At 42.4% G+C, this 22,679-nt stretch overlaps 1 protein-coding gene across 1 annotated transcript in view; it reads left to right on the forward strand.

The window, feature by feature from the left end:
* AMFR (autocrine motility factor receptor) overlaps nucleotides 1-22,679 on the forward strand; it is a 391,859-nt gene that overhangs the window by 238,723 nt on the left and 130,457 nt on the right. The window contains exon 10 of the mRNA XM_085638721.1: nucleotides 18,278-18,381. Within this exon, the coding sequence (XP_085494847.1) occupies nucleotides 18,278-18,381 (104 nt within the window). The remainder of the gene's footprint in view (nucleotides 1-18,277; nucleotides 18,382-22,679) is intronic.

Genomic DNA, 22,679 nt, shown 5'->3' on the forward strand with positions numbered 1-22,679 from the left:
TACAAGGGCCATTAGGGGATTCTGACCCATAGGATGCATACAACACTTATCTCCTTTACCCCAAATGACCCGGATCTAGATCCTGCTTGTCCTTCCCCACCATAAGACGCCACTTCTTTCCAACAAGTCATTGCCAGGGCAGCTGCATTCCATTATGTTGTGAGTCACAAGGAATCCCTGGAACAGGAGTTTTAGGCAAACCTCTCTCACTATGATTCTAGTAGTTCCCACCACTAGATCTATCCGTGGTTTCTCATGCGAAGCTCTACAACAGGCCAGACTTTCTCACTCAGAAGCAAAGACAAATTAGACACCCAGACCCCAGAGCTCTCAATTTAGCAATTTGGCGCCTGAGGTCATAGTTTGGTTATCTTAATTTACCTGAAGAATGTATGAGCATTCTTAAACCAGTATTCAAACCTAAAACTAGAGCATGTTACGCTGCAGAGTGGAAACGTTAAGTACCTACTGCCAACCTAAACCAATTGATCCAATTAAAGCCATGGTACATGACATTACCTGCTACCTCCTTCATTTGCAAAGGCCTAATTTAGCCCTTACTTCCATTAGGTTACACCTTGCGGCAATGTCTGCATATCTCCAAAACAGACCGCACCTCCCCATGTTCAAAATCCCAGTCATTAAGTCTTTTATGGAAGGTTTCAAACAAGTCAGTTTTCCTCTAATTCCTCCAGCACTCTCTTGAATCCTTAACATTTTTCTAACCAGTATTATGAGCCCCTCCCCATTTGATCCTCTTCACTCATGCCCCCTTCAGTTTCTTGGAAAGTGGCCTTCATAGTTGCTATTACCTCACTCAGTGGTGTTAGTGAGCCCCAGGCTTTAACCTTAGAACAACTATTCTTTCAAATACATAGAGAAAAACTGGTTCTTCGTACTAATCCTAAATTCCTACCTAAGGTTGTCTCTCAGTTTCATACCACTCAATCCATTGAGCTCCCAGTTTTTTTCCCCTAACTCTGATTCTGTAGCAGAAAGAGCTCCTTATACCCTAGATGGAAAAAGACCACTAATATTCTGCATAGATAGAACTAACATTTCCAGGAACACAAAGCAGCTCTTGTAGCCATTCTCCACCTCATAAAGACAACCCTATATTCAATTGAGACATTGCCAGATGGATTGTCAAATGTATTCAAACTTGCTACGTTAAGGCCAAAAGAACTTTACCAGTTACTCCCCAAGCACACTCCACTCGTAAAAAAGGAGCTACTATTGCCTTTTTAGGAAATATTACCATAGCTGACATTTGTAAAACAGCTACATGGTCTACCCCACACACATATTTACCAAACACTACTGTGTGGATGTTTTAGCACATATTTCCACAGAATACACTATAGATAAAGGAACTAGGCAGGGGTGCCCACTGTCGCCACTACTGTTTGTGCTAGCCATGATGCCTTTAGTGCAAAAGCTTCGGCAAGAGGCAGCGAATTGGTGCATCCAGAGTGGTCCCCAGACACATGCAATTTCCTTATATGCCAATAACATGCTAGTTTATATCCGAAACCTTCATTCAGCTCTTACGCCAATTGCTGCCCTCCTGAAGTCTTTCAAAGCCTTATCCGGCCTCCAAGTCAATCATGTTAAGTCTTATGCCTTTTCCTTACAAGATACCATCTCACGAGACACATTCACCATGGGAAAGCAGACCAGGCAGGTTGCTCGAGTCACATTTCGCTATTTAGGCATCCAGGTCTATAACTCTGCTGAAGACTAATTAGACGGAAACCTTCTTAAGGCTGTTTCGGCACTCCGAGTGCGGGTTAAGTTCTGAGTGCCGGTAAAGTACTGGGGTCACCCTGCCCCTCTTGGTGACCGGTCGACTTGCCCAATCAAAAATGTTACTGTTACCCAAAATTGCTTTACTATTTTGTCAACCTTCTGGTAAGAGGTGCGTTAGCCGGCAAAAAGTACAACTGCCAACAGACAATGGTGGGTTGGGAGCCCCTGATTTTCAGTCATATTGCTTTGCAGCCCAACTGCAGTGGCTTTCTCATTTGCTGGCTGCAATACACCTGCAGACAATAGATTATACACACTCGATGCTGCGGGCGGGCTGATTGAATAACCAACTGTTTCCGGGGGTCACCCGACCCCTTACTCTTCCCCCTACTCCTATGCAATGCCCTACTGTATTGGAGAGCTGCGCTCCGCTCCACAAGTGAAGTGACATCTTATGCACTGAACCTTTATGTAGTATGCCTACTGCACAAGGTAGGCTCACAGCAGCGAGATTAGCACCATGGGAGGAGTTGGGGGTTACCATGGTTGGTGATCTCTTTGATGATGGCATGCTATTATCCCATCAGGACTTTACACAGCTCCTTGGGCTACTGGGGACTCTTTTCATTACCCATGGTAACATTACACGTTTTATTCGTCTACACTGGTCAACCAACCACACGTGCGTTTGTCCAATCAGTACACGATATGGGAACTAGTAGGTATTTGCCCTGTCTTGCCTTTCTCTGTCTAGCTCTGACCAATTGGAACGACTACACTATTCCAGATAGGTACTGTTAGACCTTCAGTCAGAATGGGCTCCCTGTCATCACACCTTGGACCCTGAGATTTTAGCTAAGAATCGTTACCTAGTATGCACAGGATGTAACACTTTTTCCAAACAGGCCCATAACACTCCACCTGACACAAATGTAATCAGGCCCCCTTCCAAAGAACTGATTGCGCAGGGCTACCTCATTAATGCAAGATCCCTGATTAAAAATAAGGTTGCTTTCAGAGACTTTGTCTCAGCAAGGAAGCCAACCTGGGTTTATATAACCAAAACCTGGGCTACGGACGCCGCTGGTCCTGACCTTGTAGATGCTATCCCCACTGGGTACACCCTTGCTAGAATGAACAGGTTAGGTAGGCGCGGTGGGGGTGTGGGCATTCTTTATAGAGAAACCTTGATCTGCCACACTCCTGATCTCTACCAGGCTTTTTATTTCTCAATTAACCTACACCTCACTGAAAGCTTCTCTGGCATCTTATGTTATAGGCAACCAGGCTCTAGGGTTTCCTTTAGTCAGGATTTTAGTACGCTGCTAGAACCCTACTGTGAAAGATCTAACCTTACTCTCTTGGGGGATTTTAATTTTCACTTAGATAATATTCTATGTAAAGATACCCAAAGTCTTTTGGAAACCTTGAGTTGCTGTGGTTTCTCACAGCTGGTCAGAAAGCCCGCCCATTTAGCTGGGCATATTCTTAACGGTGTCTTCTCTAATGACCCTCGGGTAAGGGTGGGGGATCCTATCCCCCTAGCTTGGTCTGACCATTTTGCCATCCCTTTTGATTTACACTACATGGCATCAGCGATGGCTCTTCCTGGCAGCAGGACTTCGGAGGAAAGCATGAATTTTAGCCTCATTAGTAAGGAGTCACTTTTTGATCTCCTTAATAACCTAAGCTTCACGATGTGAATTTGGCAGCTGCAGAGTTATCACATCTTAGTAAGCACTACTCAGCAAGGAAAAAACCCTCTGCTCCCTGGTTTACGGAGAGACTCAGAAAGTTGAGGCAAGGCTGTCGTAAACAGGAGAGGCTCTGGCGCATAGACCTAGAACCGTTGAGTAGGGAATTGCACAAACAGGGTTTAAAAGAGTATAAAATAGCTATCATGGAGGAGAAGAGATTATACTTTTCCAAGACTACTGATTCTATGAAATTCTCTAGGGATCTTTTCAAGGTAATAAACTCTCTTACCTCTCCCCATGTCACTGACCCCTCAGAATTTTCCCAGGAGCTCTGCGATGATATATCAGAATTTTTTCACACATTATTTCCCTGCTTGAAGCATCCAACTCCATCGCGTGGTCGTCTGCTAGACCCACTCTCCTCTCTAATGCGGCCTCACTCACTGAGTCGTCTCCCAGTCTTCTTACTTTTCCTTGCATGTCCCCTGAGGTGACTGATCTGCTTTTAGAACGGGTCAAATCGGGCTCCCCACTGGATCCCTGTCCCCTCAATGTGCTAAAAATTGGCCGTGAAATCATCATTCCCCATATTTCCGATGTCTTGAATGTTGCCATCTTAGAGGGGCAATATCCCACTCAATGGAAGACGGCTGTAGTGAAGCCACTTTTGAAGAAACCTTCTTTGGATCCTGGTGAACTAAAGAATTATCGGCCGATCTCCCTGTTCCAGTTAAGATCCTGGAAACCTACCTAAACTCTCAACTTAGCACTTACTTCATGATGGTTCTCAACATGGGTTTAGAAGCCCAAAAAACACAAAGGGTTCAGCGCTATATAATGTACATATGTTATTCCAGGTTCATGTTTGCAATCACAGAATAAAGTATTCAAGAGTCTTCATTTCTTGATAAAATACATTTCTTCTTTATTTTTCTTTAAAATGTTTTCTTTATTTTCAAGAAGCCAGAGATCATAGCCAACGCGTTTCGTCTCACATCGAGACTTCTTCAGGGCTTGGCAGTAAAATATTGCGTGATCCCGTCAATATATAATCGTTTCATGTGTTCTAGACTTCATCAGACATTCAGAAACTCTATACAGTACACAGTATCCCGAACGGCACGGTACGGTAGCACAAGATGTATGTCCTTCGTTTTGTTCAACAAAACGAAGGACATACATCTTGTGCTACCGTGCCGTTCGGGATACTGTGTACTGTATAGAGTTTCTGAATGTCTGATGAAGTCTAGAACACATGAAACGATTATATATTGACGGGATCACGCAATATTTTACTGCCAAGCCCTGAAGAAGTCTCGATGTGAGACGAAACGCGTTGGCTATGATCTCTGGCTTCTTGAAAATAAAGAAAACATTTTAAAGAAAAATAAAGAAGAAATGTATTTTATCAAGAAATGAAGACTCTTGAATACTTTATTCTGTGATTGCAAACATGAACCTGGAATAACATATGTACATTATATAGCGCTGAACCCTTTGTGTTTTTTGTGCTTATGATAGGATTTGTTCCTAAATAAGGAGTAGAGAGGGGAGTACTCCTTGGTTCGCTGCGCTATCGTGTGGACTCAAAGACACCTGTCATTTGTTGGGTGCGGATCTTTATAGCCTCTGCCCTCTTTCTTTTGTGTTTATATGGGTTTAGAAGCCACCATAGTACGGAAACAGCATTGACGGCTGTATTTAACAATTATTGTATTGACAATATCTGGACTCGAGTGGACGCAGGGCACACCACCCTGCTTGTTCTACTTGATCTTACCGCTGCCTTTGATACCTTGTCTCCTCATAGGCTGATTGATCGCCTTAGAGAGATAGGTATCGGGGGGGGGTCGGCCTTGGGGCTTCTTGCTTCTTTTCTTAGTGAGCGGGCACAGAAGGTGAAGCTTGGTCAATTCTATTCAGACCCCAAACCCCTGTTGTGTGGTGTTCCTCAGGGCTCCTCCCTGAGCCCAACTCTTTTTAATATTTATGTCGCTCCTCTTGCTAAGATTGTGAGATCCTTTGGGTTAGAGGTGCTGTCCTATGTGGACGACACCCAAATAATGGTGTCTATTTCGCACAGTATAAGCGATTCTGCCCTGAACTTTAGGAACAGTATGCAGGCAGTCTCCTCCTGGATGGTGGAATACATTTTGAAATTAAACAGAGAAAAGACAGAGGTCTTGATTTTTGGGAATAAACAGGAGATCTGGTCCATTGATTGGTGGCCGGATGCGCTTGGTGTTTGTCCCTGCCCGGTCTCCCATGGGAAAAACCTTGGGGTTATCGTGGACAATTCTCTGTCCTGCTAACCTGAAGGCTTAGTGACAGTCTCCACTTGTTTTGGGATTCTTGGGATCCTAAGAAAAATCTCCCATTTCCTCTCCTTCGTCGCACGTAAGCAGGCCGTTATTGCTTTGGTAACGTCCAGATTGGACTATTGTAATGCCCTCTATTTGGGCATTAACAAATGTCTAGTGCGACGTCTACAGATGGTGCAGAATGCTGCAGCCAGGCTGGTGATGAATTTACCAAAATATCATTCAGTCACAGCCTCTATCAAGTTGCTGCACTGGCTGCCCATGGACCGTAGGATCCTCTTCAAGACTTTGTGCATGACTCACGATGCCTACTACGGTTCAGGCCCCCGAGAGCGATTAAGGCTATTGTCCATCGCTATGTTCCTAGCAGGCGGCTCCAGTCAGGTTAAATGGGGAGGTAGAGCTTTTTCCATTGCTGCTGCTAAATTGTGGAATTCCCTCCCGGAAGAGCTCTCAAGTCAGGCGTCTCATTCTGTTTTCCGTAAAGCCCTAAAGACCTGGCTTTTTTTACAGCCCTCGTTATAAGCATGTTTTTCTGTCTGCACCCTTATGCTCCGCTCTAGCGCCTTGACGCCCTTGGGCTAAGTTCGCACTTTACAAGTCCAATATTCATTCATTCATTTATTTAGCCAAGTGGCTCTACAGTAGCATACTCTCCCACATACATGTCTCACTTAGATTGCTGAGGGCCACATGGGAAGTGGACCATGGCTATGAATTCCACGACAAGGAATGGAAATTCTTGTTGGAATCCCCAACTTAATACCCCGAAACACGAGGTTCAAGTTCATTCAGTTCTCATTACTGCATAGTGCATAACTCCCACCTTTGAAATTACACAGGATATTGCCTACCCACCCCTTCTCATGGTCATGCTGTTGTACGGATGGCGCAGATTTACTGCACATGTTGTGGTCCTGTCCCATACTGTTCCCTTATTGGGGTGACATTAGGGAATTCCTCGTATCCCTTACGGGGCGTCCCAGTTGGGACACAGTGGAACATTTCCTGTTGGGAGTCTACCTTAGACCCCTCAACATCTTTTGTGATTGGAGTTCAAGAGGGCGTTTGGTGATGGGGGTTGGCTTATAGCTCTTAGCTCCGTAGAGAGGCATGCCGAGGACTATGTAAAAGTCCCATAGTAATTGAGTAAGATGCCACGACTTATCCTGTGCTGTGTGTTTATGGTGGCCTGGGTCAGCTCTATTACTCCAGTGGTTCTTCTCCCCTCCTTTTCTTGTATGGTTCACACAAGGTTGATGCCCAACTGTTACACAGTGGGACCTTCTCTATTCATTATTCATTGTTTTAAAATTGTGAAGTTCTAGTTGATATGGCAGTACGTTTTTTCTTTTGTTCTTGTTGTGGGGTGGGTGGGGGGGGTTGGGGGAAAGGGTTTGTTATACCAACATGTATTCCCTCTTGTTGCATTGTTACCTGTACTATCATATTGCACATTTGTGAATGCAAAATATCTGCCTGATGTTGTAATGGCTAGGACCAGAGACTTCAGATTATGCTTTTTCAAAGCTGACTCTCAATCAGAGGCAACATCAACAATTGGTTTATGATAAAATATTTTAAAAGTAGAGGTTGAGGACCAATCAGCAACCACCATGATGTCCTCCAAGCGGGAGCCCAATGCAAATTATTTGGATGCCATAGCTCCCATCATTGAAAGCGTTTCAAAAAATGAAGTATCAATGCCAGCCATGGACAACAACCACCTGTCCCATCTGGCCACGGTGTCTGACTTCACTGGATGGCAGAAGGCTTATGTAAGAAGATAAGCAACAGACCCCTCAGGGTTTTGATGAAATTCTCTAGTTCAATCCCCATAGGCCTCAAGACACCGTACTACACAATGTTTGATTGTCCAGAAACACTGGATAGCTCACACAACATGAATGTGTTGTAGTCCAGTTTGATAAACAAAACACACCAGTAGGAGAAAATGCTCTACCTGTCAAATCCAAGGCATGCACATCTGAAACCCTTCTACATGAGAAGACATAAAAAAAGAACAGTAAGCTTTCCTGACAACTTCTTTCTCGCTAGATCTACATAAGTTGGCCATTCTCTAAGTAAACCAAGTGCCACAGCAACATCCCATAACTCAAAATATTTTGGTTTAGGAGGTTGAATTAATCTAATCCCCTTCAACAATGTACTCCCCAAAGGATGTTCACCTACCAGCCTACCTTCAAAAGGATGATGATACACAGAAATAGCTGACTGAACATTATTAATTGATCTGAAGGCCACACCTTGATCTGCCACCGAAACAAGGAAGTGTACTATCAGAGGGAAATCCGTGACCGGGGGAATCCACACTCTGCTTAGATCACAAAAAAAAAAATCTCCTTAACTAACGGTTGTGGGTGCCAGGTGCCTAGGATCACTTAAGGTAGAAAGAAGACTCTTCCAAAAGACCTGCCATTTGCCAGGGTCTTCCGAATTCCTCCAAGTAATTGGGACCAGTTGGCCCGACAATATCAAAGGATGCGGGTGACCTGATGGGTTTGAAAGAAGATCCCTGAAGATTGGAATCCGAATAAGATTCTGATGTTTAATTTCCAGTAACAAAGGGAACCAGGGTTAAGCTTTCCATACTGGCGTTACCGGAACCAGTTATGTCCTTTGTCGTTTTATCAGAGATATGACTTTCAGGATCATAAGGATGGAAAGGTATAGGGCAGATTCCTCTGCCAGTTCTGTAAACAAAAAATCCAATCTCTCTGCCAGAGTATTGGGTCTCCAAATGAAGAAAATCTGAATCTGAGTTCAGACAGAACGCAAACAGATCCATCAAATAAGGGCCTCAATTAAGGCCGAGGTGGTGAAAGACTTCTGAATGATGTCTCCAATGGCTGTAATCCCTCAGGAATCGGTAGTTCCAGTCTGAAGCCTAAGATGTATTCTGCAATCACTGAAATCCTGTTCTGAAGACCATGCCAAAAATCTTTGGCAAACCCCGCTAGAGGACGAGATCTCATTCCCCCTAACTTGTTGATGTACCTTACTGCGGATATATTCTCCATCCACAAGAGCATACAGCATTGGGCTTTGCAAGAGGATATGGTCTTGATTGCAAAGGAGCCTGGTAGCATTTCCACCCATTTGATATGCAACTGAAGTTCCGACGGGGACCATCTGCCTCCTGTTGAGATCGGGCTGCATCTCGCTCCCCCACCCCATCTGCTGGCGTCCGACTCCATCACTACATCTGGGAGGCTGTGAAAAATGGCCCTGCCATTCCAAGCTTCCATGTGGTCCATCCACCACGAAATATCTACTCTGGCTTTTGGGGACAAGGCTGTCTGGGCAACCCCTTCTGGAGGTTGAGGAGCTTCAGACATTGAAGGGCTCGGTAATGAAGGAGACCTTAAATGATCACCTGAATGGAACAGGCCAACAGCCCCACAAGCCTGGTTAGGGATCTCCGAGACCATCGAAGATGTTAGTGCACATCTCAATTTTTACCTGATTGATCGAATCTTCTGAGACAGGAGTCATAATTGTGCTTGAATCGAGTCTACCTAAAAAAAAACCAACGCTGTCATTTGGATGGGGACGATACATGATTTTGGCACACTTCTTATAAAAAACAAATTTTGTAGCAATTGAATTACCCAATTTAGGTGCAGAAGAACCTAGTCTCGATTTTGTGCCATAAGCATGTCGTAAATGATGAGACGCACCCCTCTGTTTGAGTGTCTCCACCATTGGCCTCATTAACTTGATGAAGCACCAAAGGGCCTTAGAAAGCCCAAAGGGAAGGGTGGCAGATTCATACCATTAGTGTGTCCAATGAAATTGCATAAAACGTCGGTGAGGGGAGAAAAATAGGAATGGTGGGGCACACGTCCTATAAGCCCAGTCAAACTAACCAATCGTTCACCTAGAGAAATCTCATTGCAAGTGAATGCCCTTCATCTTGAAGTGGCTATAGACCACCCAGGAGTTTAAATGTTTTAGGATCAACCGGGACCTGCCCCCTCTCATTTGCACCAGAAAAAACGTGCAGATGAACCCACTGGGATGAGGTTACGTCAGCATGCTTGCTTCTTTCCGCAAAAGTTCTAAAATCTCCATGTTGATGAAGCTCACTTATTGTTGGGGAAAAAGATAGGGACAAGGGAATTTCCTGCTGGCTTGGTATCCAATAGAATTCCCTTAGAATTATATTCTGAAACCCTACACTGTCTGCAAAACCCAAAGTTTGCTCGTAATCTGATGCTAGTTGATCATGGGTATGCCCTGACGGGAGTCACTTACTCATTGTGTCACTGGATTCAAGCTAGCTTGGCTGATTAGGGGTGATACCCCGAAACCTATCTGAGGATGCTCGTTTCTGGTCTAGGGAGGACCCAGCTTGGCAGTTCGGGCCAGATTGTTCCCGTGAGGAGAAGGGTCAATACTGATTTGCATATGGCTGGGTCCAAATTGGGGTGGCATGGTGAGCAAAAGAACGATGGATTTAACCCAGATCTCTTGACTTGGGGTGAATGTTTGATTTGTTTAGCATTCCATCGATCATTTGTTGCCGCAGCTTCTCAGGTGTCCATTAGCACTGGATTATGTTGAATAATTGCAAAGGGTCTGCTGGAGCTGAGCTCAAGACTTGCGGTCGGACATGCTGCTATGCCATGTCCCTTCCAATTTTCTTTTTAAATAAACATTACTTTGTCCATGTTCCTCTCCATTCTGTCTTCCTTGTTAGAAAGATCTTGACAAACCTTTAAATGTCAAATGAATCATAGGGAACTACCAAGATAAAACAAAAGATGTATGGACTTCAGAACAGCTGTTCATTTATCATTAGGCTGTTCACAGGAGCTTTGCTATTTCAATCAGTTCCTAGCACTCTGGAGAGTATCCAATATTACTTCCTGATGTCTAAAAGTCACTAGCCCTCTTCTGGGTAATCTTAAGGCACAGTAACAACCCCCGTCCTTCCTCACAAGATAGCTGTCCTAATAGCTGCAGTCTGCATACAGCCTAGCTTGAAGATCCTTTCATACATTTGCCAAGCATTAATGAATGGACAGCATAGTGGGTTAGGTCTCACTAGACTCCTTATTTGTGTGTTTATGTTCCTCAATATGGCAACTGTGCTCCTTTTGTCTGTTCTCCGTCATGGACACCAGGGGCATATTTTTGTTTTGAAGTAAATTATTACTGATTTCTAACCCTCTGACATAAGCTGCCTTGCTCAACATTTGGCGGGCATTGCAGCTTCTTTAATCAGTAAAGTGGCAGTGTTGGATTTCTCCCTAGAGTCCCACAGCAACATTCTTTTTTTTCTTTTAAAAAAAAGAGCTTCTGGAATGGTGTTTACAGACAAATCTCTTGTAGGTGTTTGACTCTTGTAAAGTCAGCTATATACAAAAAAGACAGAATATTACCTTAATAGGCTTGCATGAAAAATTAACATCTTTGGAATTAAAGTGTCTTATGGGATCCGGAAAATGCATGTGAATATAACACAGTTGATAAATTTAAAAAAAAGAAATACTCATTAGGTATAATTAGGATTACAAGTATGTAGGTTTCCTTTTATCTCCCTCTTCATGTGCCCAGGCTTTTATTTCCTTGTTATAGTTTTTATGGCTTCATGTACTGTCATTCTCCCTTTGCCAGTTGTTTTTCAGGTTGGCCTACATTGTCCTTGTAAAATCTAGCTGACTTATTAACATCTGTTGCACTTCGTGTGTTGTGCTTCCTTTCAATGAATAATAGCCACGCCTCTTATAATAGGACTTGCTTTTTAATCCAAACATCCTTTTTAATTAAATATAGAAATGTCTCTTGTATTGTCTTCCTAATGGATGTGTCTACGTGAATTTGGCACTCAGCCTTCACATAGGAATTTTGACTCCTCCTTGGCTCCAGTCACAAGGTATCTGAGATCACAGTGCATCCATTCCAGGAGATGGCATAGTCTGTCCCTCTAATTTGATTACAATTGTGTAGTTGTGTTGAATACTTCATAGACAGGTGAAATAAATGATTACCCTCCATTAGATGTACACTAATTGGTACTCTTTCAACAATCCCTCGTAAAAATCTAAATGAGGCATCGACCAGATGATAATGAAATAGACTTTTCCCAATTAGTATGTTTGATCCAGCAAGTAGTGTGCACCTCTTTCTCTACCCCCTAGCCTTATCACTCTGGAACAATGCAGTGCAATCTGCATTTCTGTTTAATTAACATACTTTACTTGAATGTTACACATACTTGCCCTATTGACCTTGACCCATACCTTTATAGGCTCATGCAGCAGTCTTAAAAATATACTGCATAATATTACTAATCTTAGCCCTCTCTTTTCCCACCTCTTCTATACCTGTGATATATTACCTCCAACTTTGTTTTAACTGAAATTTACCTAAATTCCCCTGACCCAGTCAAATATTATCTCATGCTAGCTCATGGCTGGTTTTGGACTCTACATAGAAATGTCATAATCACTAACTACCAACTAGGACTTGAAGTAATGAATATTACCAATAAGTCATCAGGATATTACTACCTCATCTGTCTTCATCGTCTTCATCTACATGAGGTGGTGCCAAGTTGGCACCTGACTCTTGGTACTCAAAAACAAAAGAACACAGGAATGCTGTAGACCTACTGAAACAGCAGTATAGGACATATGCATAACCAAACACCTAACAAGAACAAGCAAGTCCTTCTAGAAAATCAGTCGAAGAGAGGGCAACGTGAACAGCGACAACTAACCAGCAGTGTGTCAATCCCAAACAAGGGCCACCAAGTGCCATCACTCAGGAGGACATGGATGCTCCTCTGGATACCATTGAGGACAAACTAAAGACAAGATGGCTGGCTTTTTGGGCCAACTAAATCCACTGATAAAGTTGGTTAGAAATGCCAGTGTAAAAGAAATGGATGCAGGAGGCTAGAGAACAGAAACTCTCCCAGCCTCTCCTAAGAAGGAAGCCGGTACCACCATGAAGGACCCCTGAGGACCGGAAGGGCAGTGAGAACCACAAGGCTGAACTCCTGGGCTATGAGGAATAGCAACCCAGACAAAGGAAAGACCTAAACAAATCAGGGACCACCAAGATCTAAGTCTCCCGGGCTGGATCAACAGCATGCTCACAACAGGTGGCCCATGTTGAATACATCAGAGGAGCACAATCCAATGCCCAAAAGAGAGCTCACACAGACCCTGCTGGTCTGGGGCACAAGGGTGTAGGCATGAGAGCCAGGAAAAGAGGGAAACCTGGGACCCAGGGGGATGGAACTCCTCACACAGGATCAAAAAGTGGAAGCGAGACAGGGCCCAGGGGAGGTGTTTAGCTGAGCTGACTTGTAAACCTCGATTGGAAAAGAGCTACCACAAAGGCACACCCAGGAGCAGACACCACAGGGAAGCTGCTGAAAAGCCAACAGAGTCTGGAGCTGTAACCATGACTGGCTGTCTGGATCATATGTGAAGAAACACACAAAGGTGACCAAATTCCCATAACCCCATGGGGACCCCTGAGGAACATTGCCACTATCACAGAGGGACCTAGACCATTGACTTTGAGACCACAGTCTGAACCCTGGAAAGCCAGCAGAAAGTGTGGACAAAGAAGAGCCACCATGAAATCATTTCAGTTGGGCCTGATTAGGAGGGAGCTTGAAATAATACCATTCCCTGATAGCCTAAAAGGGGCATAAAAGACCAGTAGCAACAACAGATGCAAAGCAATTATACACCCAGGTCACAAACAGGAGTCCAGGTGACACCTCAGAAGTGTCACGGACATCAATCTAAAAAACAACCCCAGTAGAAGTACAAGCGATGGTGGAAGACAGAACCACCAACCATTCAAGGCAGAGGCATTTATGAGATGGCAAGCAGAGAAAGAGTAGCAAGACACAGTCCCAGAGATGCAGGAATGGAACCAACCATCCCATGCCTGCCCAGTCAAAATCATCTAACACTATTTGTGGAAGTCACCCAGAACTGGAAAACTGACAGCAAGGCCACTCTGCAGGACTAAACCAAGACAGACACCACAAAATCAGTCTCTGACACATACCAGGGAGGTATGCAGATCCCAAAGAGCCAGGTGCCAGATGTCTACCCACACAGCTTGCTAGATCCATGCCACCTTTATCCAAATCATCAAATTCAAGACTGGTAGCCTATACTCCCCAAAGTCTGGAAAGAGACTGGCGCCCAAAGCCACCCTAAATAAAAGCTATGAGGGCTGCACACACAAGTGCCAGCAAAATCACCAGGGTACAGAAGAGCACTGTGCTTCCATCATAGCAGGGTCCCACCTGATTAGCACTAAAAATCACCATACAGGGTATAAAAAGAGAATAAGGACAAATATTAATTAGCAGAAAAATGCTTACTGGGGAATTGAGCCTCCTAAACAGGACTTGAGATGAAGCGGCACTCCTGCAGCACCCAACAAGTTCTACTAAGTCTGGGATTTCACAGAGGAATGCGGCGACAGACTTCCTCAGAATCTGAAGCAAAAAAGAATCTATCACATTGAACACAGGGCAGAAACAAGCAACTTTGGAAATCTCAACTAACAACATTGTGGTCTCCCATGTAATTCCCATAGCTTAGCTTTAGAGACAACTGCACAGAGCACTACGTGATGTTTCTTATAGAACACTTCAAACTGCTCTCTTATCATTTTAATGTTCCATAAAAGGTACTTTTACCACTGCCAGACCTGATGAGACAAACTGCCTAGGCCTTCTGAAGCCTTTGCGGACCGCCACGTGTAGAGTAGCAAGGCTGTATGCTGCAAAACATGCAACCAAGAAGCAGCAACATGGAGGCAAGTGTCCTGCTGCAGCAATGACCATAGAAAATCCATTGGCAAGCAGTCAGATATGGTAGCTCTCCTTGCTATATGCAAGCATGTAGGGTTCAATAACACAGTACTGCCCAGGTCCCCCACCAGTCTTTGCATGGAATGTTAAGAAGCTGCAGATGGGGATACGCCCTCCTTATATGGGACAAACCTGACATGGCCTTGCAGCAGAACCTGCCCTAACAAGAGCAAATGAGTGGGGCTCAGTGCAGCCTATTGTGGAGTTCCAAAAGCCACCCATTGAGACAGAGAAGTGAAAAGGAAAATGGAAGAAAAATGGTGAATACATGATCTACAGTATGGGAAAATCCAAACTGTACAGTGTACTTGTCATTTTCTCTAGATAGATGAGGAACAGCTGAATCCTTCAATGAAGGGCTGTCTTAGTTGGTAATGCGGACTGGGCCATGGTATAGGAAAGAAGAAATGGCTATCCACTGTGTGGAAAAATGATAATAGCCACCTTCTCAGTTATGGAATATTTATGTCGTCTGTCTTAAGGTAAGGACCTGCTGCGGGTACATCAGGACATAAAGCACCATATGCAACTAGATCTCCCCCCCATGCCTGTTAATGTATTAGGACTCTAATTTTTGGAGTCTCTCCATTCCCTCTAGCCTGCTTTCTGAGCTTATAATTTCTTCACACCTATGTACAGTACACCTCTGGTCATTTTCTGTGTCTCCTAATTTGTTTCTTTCATCTTCCTGCATTTGATTTATGCCAGCACAATTACTCACTCTACGTAACCCTTTCCCGGATTAATTCTACCAGCCTTTTCCCTTTCCATCCAATAAGATGCTTATTGCAGTGTGAATAAAGACTTGAAGACTTTGCTGTAAAAATGTCAAAAGGCTTTGTCACTTTCTCGCTCAGTGTGGACCTCTCTGCACATCCTATGCTTATAATCTATGCTAGTAGACTGGACATTTGAGGTGAGCAGGTTCAGAGTGTTGGTGGTGTTGTAAGGTGCTCTATATGAAGAAGCTGCTCTCCACTTAAACTTGCGAACTACCCAGTGTTCCCTGCTTCCTTTTTAGTGTGTGGATATATACGTGTGTAAGTATATGTGTGTATGTATATATATGTGTACACATATATGTGTGTATGTATGCTTTTGTGTGTGTGTGTGTATAATATATATATATATATATATATATATATATATATATATATATATATATATATATATATATATACACACACACACAAGAAAGAACAAATAAACAATGAATAAAACACTGTATACTATTATACGAATAATATATCTGTCCATCAGAATCCTCAAGAATAAACTAAGCTCTACAGAACGTATCTCTTCTGTAGAGTATGTCCAATTAAAAAGAAAAAAAAAAGTTGTAGTTCGCGAATTCCAAAATTTCATTCGTCTTTTTAAAAAACACAAGACCATATTCTTATATGCATCATACAAACATTATACAGTATATACACTATTTCATATTTTAAATATTTTCCTTTGGACATAATATATGTACGTCAACTAGATGTTCATCAAATCTAGAGGTAAATGACTTTCTCATTAAGGACCATACGAGTATACTAAAACTTCTCAAAAACATCACCTACAGTGAAAAAAATGTCAGAGTAGGTCTCAGTTGTCTCATGACTGTTGGTCAACACATCAAATGTAACCAAAATTTGCAAGTATAATACAAACATACTAATGACTTAGCTTTATTGGTCAGTTTATAAATTTCCATTCTAGACATCTTTCATTATTCCAAAATTAACCTAACATTTGCCAGAATTCTTTCTTCAGCGATCACGCTCCCATACAATCCAGTCTTTTGCCCCTTGCATACTTCTTAAGTAAAGTTTACGCACAGTTATATCTGTTACTTCTTAGGAGCCTCGTCTTGTCTAACTATAAAATATCTTTCAAGATAACATGCAATACACAGAAATAGACATATCATTTACCTTTAATTTTTTAATTAGTCCTATTTGATTTTCTTATTATTGTTGGTATGTCTTGTAGCCCTTGCTTTATCTCTTTAAATCTGTTTGTTCAGGGTAAATTCCTGCATGGACAAGAGTACTTAATATAACCACGATTCTTATTGTGTTGTGCACAAAAAAGAGAAATCAACCTTGTTTCATCCGCTCTCCTGCTCTTAGATTAAGTTTACATATATAGGCACCCTTGTTGATTATACATTGACCTGTATGTCCAGATATTGTACCAAGTTCTTACCAATTTTTGCCTAATGTCTAGAGGCGAGCGAGCTTACAAAATATTTGAGAGCGCCAAGCCAAGCCATCGCGTATCTTAAAGCCCGTTGCAGAGCCCTGGAAATGTGTGCTATGTAAATCATATAACAAACGTCATGTAAAACTTGTACATGGCCCAGATTTATATGGAGCCACATTGCAGTCTATTAAAACACAATAGGTTTCATATAACTAGTATTCTGAACTCACATATTTGAAAGTGCTTTATTAAGAATAATAAAGAACAAGGAGTTTTGCTGAAATAAAATATTTGCCTAAGACCACAAAATTTAAGTGGTAAGCCGCGATTTATCCAGAGTTTCTGGTTTCACTTTGTACAAATTGTCCACTTAACTTGTATCTATTTATATTTCACTTATGTAGAAGTTTTGTTTTTACCTCTGTGTGCATTTTTCTGCAGTTTTTATATAGCACAAACTTGACCTGAAAGTATTGGAGCACTTTTTGTGAGTAGCAGTTACATTACACAAGATTGCATTCATTATTTAAAGTCACTGGGAGCTTAAGTGATTTGCCCAGAATCACAGTATGCTGAGCCGGCGCTGAGAGTAGAACCTGCTTCGCCAGTTCCAAAGTCTGCAGCTCCGACTGTAATGCCACGTTCTGTGTAGAGGTAAGTTGTCAGGCAGATGCCACTTGGGAGCTCAGCTTGTTATGGGCTTGAGGTTTTAACAGGACCTTGAGCTGAACCAGAACCTAGCTCGAGCTTTCAGAGGCTCGCCCACCTCTACTGATGTCCCCAATACATTGACACTGAACATACAAACCTATATTAGTTACCAAAGAGTGCACAGGCTGGCTTTAACATTCATTCAATCAATCAGGACATTTGTAAAGCGCACTACTTACCTGTGAGTGTTTCAAGGTGCTGGGGGGGGGGGAGAGAGAGAGTGCTGCTACTGCTCGAAGAGCCCGGTCTTTATGCTTCACATATTTTGGCAAGGTAAACATCGTGAACAATGGGACTTTTTAACGTTAAACATTTGTGACCAAAAGCTCAGGGAGAATTCATTACAGGCAGTGTACCCCAGTGCACAACACCTCAAAAAGGGACTCCAGTTTCACCAGCTGAATCATGAACACTCTAGCAATTTTTAGGTTTAAATCTTATAAATCCTCTTCGTTATCATTGGTGTGGTGTTTAGTTCAGTTTTGTTTACTCTGTCATAAAAAAGCATTAAAGAGAACCAATAACAAATAGTTACCCACATCAATTTGTAGCAGACCATTCATATATTACTGCTGCACACATGAGAACACATTTTGTATTGTAGGTATGCTTCAAAACTTCCCTGTTTAAAAGCGTAGATAATGTCTCATATAGAAAGCTGTGTGATTTTTCTAAGGTGTTCCATAGCTCAGTAAAACCAAGCATATATTTTGTCATTTCCCATTTAGGATCTCGAATTGCCAGCTGGCTTCCCAGCTTTTCAGTGGAAGTGATGCATACCACCAACATCCTGGGCATTACCCAAGCAAGCAACTCTCAGCTTAATGCTATGGTGAGAAGAGTCATTGCTTTCTGTGAACTAGTGCATCAGCTGGATGTGTAATGAACATTGCTCTGTTGGTACAGCTTTGTGGTCACATTAGAAATACCAGAGCAAGTGTGCAGTACCTGGTGTCATTTTATTCGAAATAATTGTGAAATTGCAGCTTTCTTGTGCATTGGTCAGTAAACTTTATTACTTCTCTCTGTTCTACACATTGATTTTGCCAACAAGGCTATTCTGCAATAATACCTAGACAATAAGAATCAATACATTTTCCCATGTTAAGTGTTTGGAACACTAACGAAGCTGACTTTGCTAGGGAATTAAATTATTGTAAAAAGTAGCTAGGCCTGTGAAATGCAGTACACCAAGGTTTAGGGAGATCATCTGAGGACTCGGTGGTAACTTTAGGGAAAACTTTGCAGTGCTTCTAACAGGACTATGTTTAGTCCCTTTACAACCTAACTTTTGGGATGTCTATTCTGACAAACCCAAAAAACAGCTTGCCTTTTCTACTCCATAGAAAAGGTTTCAAGGGTGCACAAGAAATTTTAAAAAGGCCTTATCTGTCCTATACATGCTCCCACTGACCTCCATATTTCAGCCTCTTTTATGCATTCATGTGGTTGGGCATGTTTTGTTAACACAGCCTTTTCCTCAAAGACTTCTGTGCCTATTTCTAGAGCCAGTGACTACTCGACCACTGACTTCCTCGCTCAATTTCTTGTGCTGTTCTTTATGTTGAAGATCACTTGCTGTAAAGAAAGCCTTAACTGCAAAGACTGGTTTATTTTCGTTGCCTGCCCCACACAGATTTCTTGATGTACCTGGGACCTGAGCATCCTAAACATTATTACCTATTTTGTGATCCTGTTTGGTATGGGCTCAAGAACTAATTTCAAGTGAAAGGCAGATAACTTTAGCCTGAACCCGGTTGGGTATTTCCAATACGCTGTTCGAAGGGTGCAAATGAAGGAGAGTGTCTCAAACTTTAAGTCAAGGTATCTTTTTTTTGTAGTTACGGTTTCTGGTTAGGTCAATTTATCAAGAAGATTTCCTTGGCTCCTACACTACTAAACGGTCTTTAATCCAAGGTGCTTATTTAGGTTAACATCTGTTTACACCTGAGGTGCCCATGTAGCCTACCATTGGGAAGTGTCTAATGCCATGCTGCAGTCTAATAGTTAGGTCCTTTCTCAGTTCTATACTTATTCCACTCAGTGTCTTTTTTTTATAACATCAGGCAAAGAACTTTCATAAGAATCCAGTTTCTGCATTATAGGTAAGGTGCACTGTCCTACTTAGCGCAGCAGTGCCCATTGAGTAGAAGTGCAGATCCGGATAGTGCACCGTATCACCGCATCACTGCAATTGCACTGTCCCCACTGCAGGCTCATACTCAAGTCTGTACACTGTTGGTGAAATGAGAATCCTCCTTTTCAAGCTGCTGTTCCACCTTTCACTGTGCAGATGGTAACTGACCTGGCTTTCAAAGGGGGACACAGATCTCAATGCAGGCAGTTTTAGTGAGTGCACGAGCCTGCAGGGGGATGTCTTCAGGGTCCTTTCCCTTTTTTCCAGTGTACACCTTCAGGGTGTGCATTGACCATGCTCCATGTCTGTGGGTGCACAGTCAGTGCACCTTCTAACTGTCTCTGCACCCATGTCTCTAATACAGCGTCGGCACAAAGATTTCCCTTATTTGCATTGGGCCATTCCCCCTTGAAATTGTACTGGCATACATTTAGCGGTGTCACATTCTGTATCCTATATGGCTATATGTATATTACAGCCCCAGAGGCACATTTTGAAACATCCAGGCAAGGTACAACTCCCAAATCCTAATTCTCCATATTGTCTCTCTTCTGAGATTATAGACTAGCAAAGTCTACAAAATATGTGAGCTTTTCACTCCTGACTAAAGGCACAGGGAGAACAGAGAAATGGCTTTGAAACTACTTGCCTCTGTGGGTTCAACAGGAATGACCTTGCACCTTGTGACTTTGACATCTCTCGCTTTGTCAACTTTTCCATTTTCCTCCTCCTCCTCTTCCCTCATCCCTACCTATAGCCTCTCCCTAACCAATCATCCGTCTTGCCCACCCTCACCACTTTACCTCTCACATACTTGATGCTTTACTTACACACCTCTGTCTCTTCCCCACCTTCCTTTTCCCCTTCCTTCCGAGTCTTAACCAACATCCTACTTTACCTTCCCATTCTTCTTCACTCTCCTTCCTACCTCCCAGTCTAACCTTACTCCCCTTTTCCATGATGTCTGGTGTGCTGGGGAATGTATAATTCTGCTTCCCTGTCAGTCAGTTTTTTCCTTCTATTAGCAGTGGTAATCCCTGTCCATGCAAGAGACCCTGTTGGATCGATCAATCCAAAGTGCTATCAGGCTATACCAATGGCAGTTCTGCTCAATGCAAGAACCTGTTACCATAACTGAGTTATCTCCTCAGCCTTAAATTCTCTGGGTTCTGTGGGACACCTTGACGCAGAGAGTATTTGTTTTAAAGCCAGTTAACATGGCTTGAAAGTAGTCTCAGCTCAGTTTCGGCCTTTCTAGAAAGCCTGGAAAGATGCACTCAGTTCTCATTAAACTAGTAATTGAAATTTGGACAAAACGTGTACTTCAACTGGTGCTGCTTTTCTATCCTGCCACCATGCATGATAAATAATGGCCTCTTCCAAGCAGAAATTGTCCTTCATCTGAAAGGTTTCAACCATTTCCAAGAAACGGGACTTTGCTTGTTCCTGTCTCTCTAAGTGCAGAAACAGAGCTAGGACTCTAGAGAAACACTGCTGCTGTGACCTGCCCTAGAAGAAAACAATGCTATACTTCTTGGTCTGTTAAGATGTACTAGACCCTGGCCAGGATGCTAAGGAGCAAGGACACATTTACTAAAGTATGAAATATTTCAGTTAAAGCACCTCCCTAGTACAGTTACAAATGGCAATGTATGCCTAAGGTTTAGCAACACAGGTACTTGTATTTACAGAAGAAAGTCCATTAATGCTGTATGTTAATCTTCTTTTTATTCTTTGTATACGAAACTTCCCAGCAGCAAATAAGTGAAAAACAAGCCAACACGTGTTTCGTCTGTACCACAGTAGGTATTCAGACTTTGTCAAGGCTGGAAAAAGATGAAAGTATATACATACAATGAGACTTCATAAGCAGTTATTCAACAAATAAGTTGTTATATGCATTTTAGATGTGCTAAAGATACTCTAGAAAATCATAGAATTTGTTGAAGATGAAACAAGAAGAAACCAAAGGAAAAAAGAGAAAGAGAACCCAAATGTTGGAGCTAAGAATTTACGGAAGACCAAGTTGCACACTTTTTGGTCATTGTATCAACTTACATATTTAAGTTTCATTGGCCTCATTTGAGCGGTTCATTATTACACAGGTCCTGATGCACTGAGATTGTTGAGATTCTCTACGACTACTCAAGTATTTGAAGGGTGTCTTAGTATTTTTGTTACGACGCTTTACTACGATTTAAATTGTATGTTGGTAAGGGTTTTTATTGCCCCTGTTTTTCTGCACTGTCTTTACGTTGATTTGACTGGTTTACTTGGTTGTGACTAGTCAAACATCCACTTTGGGCAGTATCTCCTGTCCACCTAAGTTGTATGCGCTACGCTTGTGGTACACCCACCAAATTATTTTCTATTTACAGCGTTTTTGCCTTTGAGCTCGCATTTTATTAACTATCCTACTGATCCAAGACCTATAGTCAGCCTTACTATCTGCCTAACATTATAGGCATACATACATGTTTCTTTGTAATATTCACCTCGGACACTACTGATACTTATGGTATAGTGTTCACTGTCGTAGTAGCGACTATCTAGTGTTATTCATGCTGATCGTATTTTTCTCTTGGACTAAATACTCAACGATTTGTTTTCTTTTGCTCTTTAGACTTTGACGAATTCTGTAACTTAGAGCACACCAGGATTACTACGTTTGACTCTTCTCTCCGCTGTTGGTGCGTGTCTTTTTGCGTTTTTCCGTATTTTCCCTACCTACTAAGTTTCTTTCTACCTTTTTACATTTTTTGTCTTACCTTGGTTTATCTTCTGGCTAGCTCTGGTGTTGAGGAAACTTTTTATATATTTTCTTGCACCATTTTATAATGAGGGACTCTTTACATAGCTGACTACTTTACTCGTTTTCAAACTCTGATAGGTTAACCAAGTCTATTATACTTGCTCCATCATTCATATCACACCTATTCCTCTTCCTAATTTGTCACATTGCTCGGTGCAACTTGGTCTTCCGTAAAATCTTG

The sequence above is a fragment of the Triturus cristatus genome, chromosome 12 (assembly GCF_964204655.1).
Source record: "Triturus cristatus chromosome 12, aTriCri1.1, whole genome shotgun sequence".
NCBI classification, from domain to species: Eukaryota; Metazoa; Chordata; class Amphibia; order Caudata; family Salamandridae; genus Triturus; species Triturus cristatus.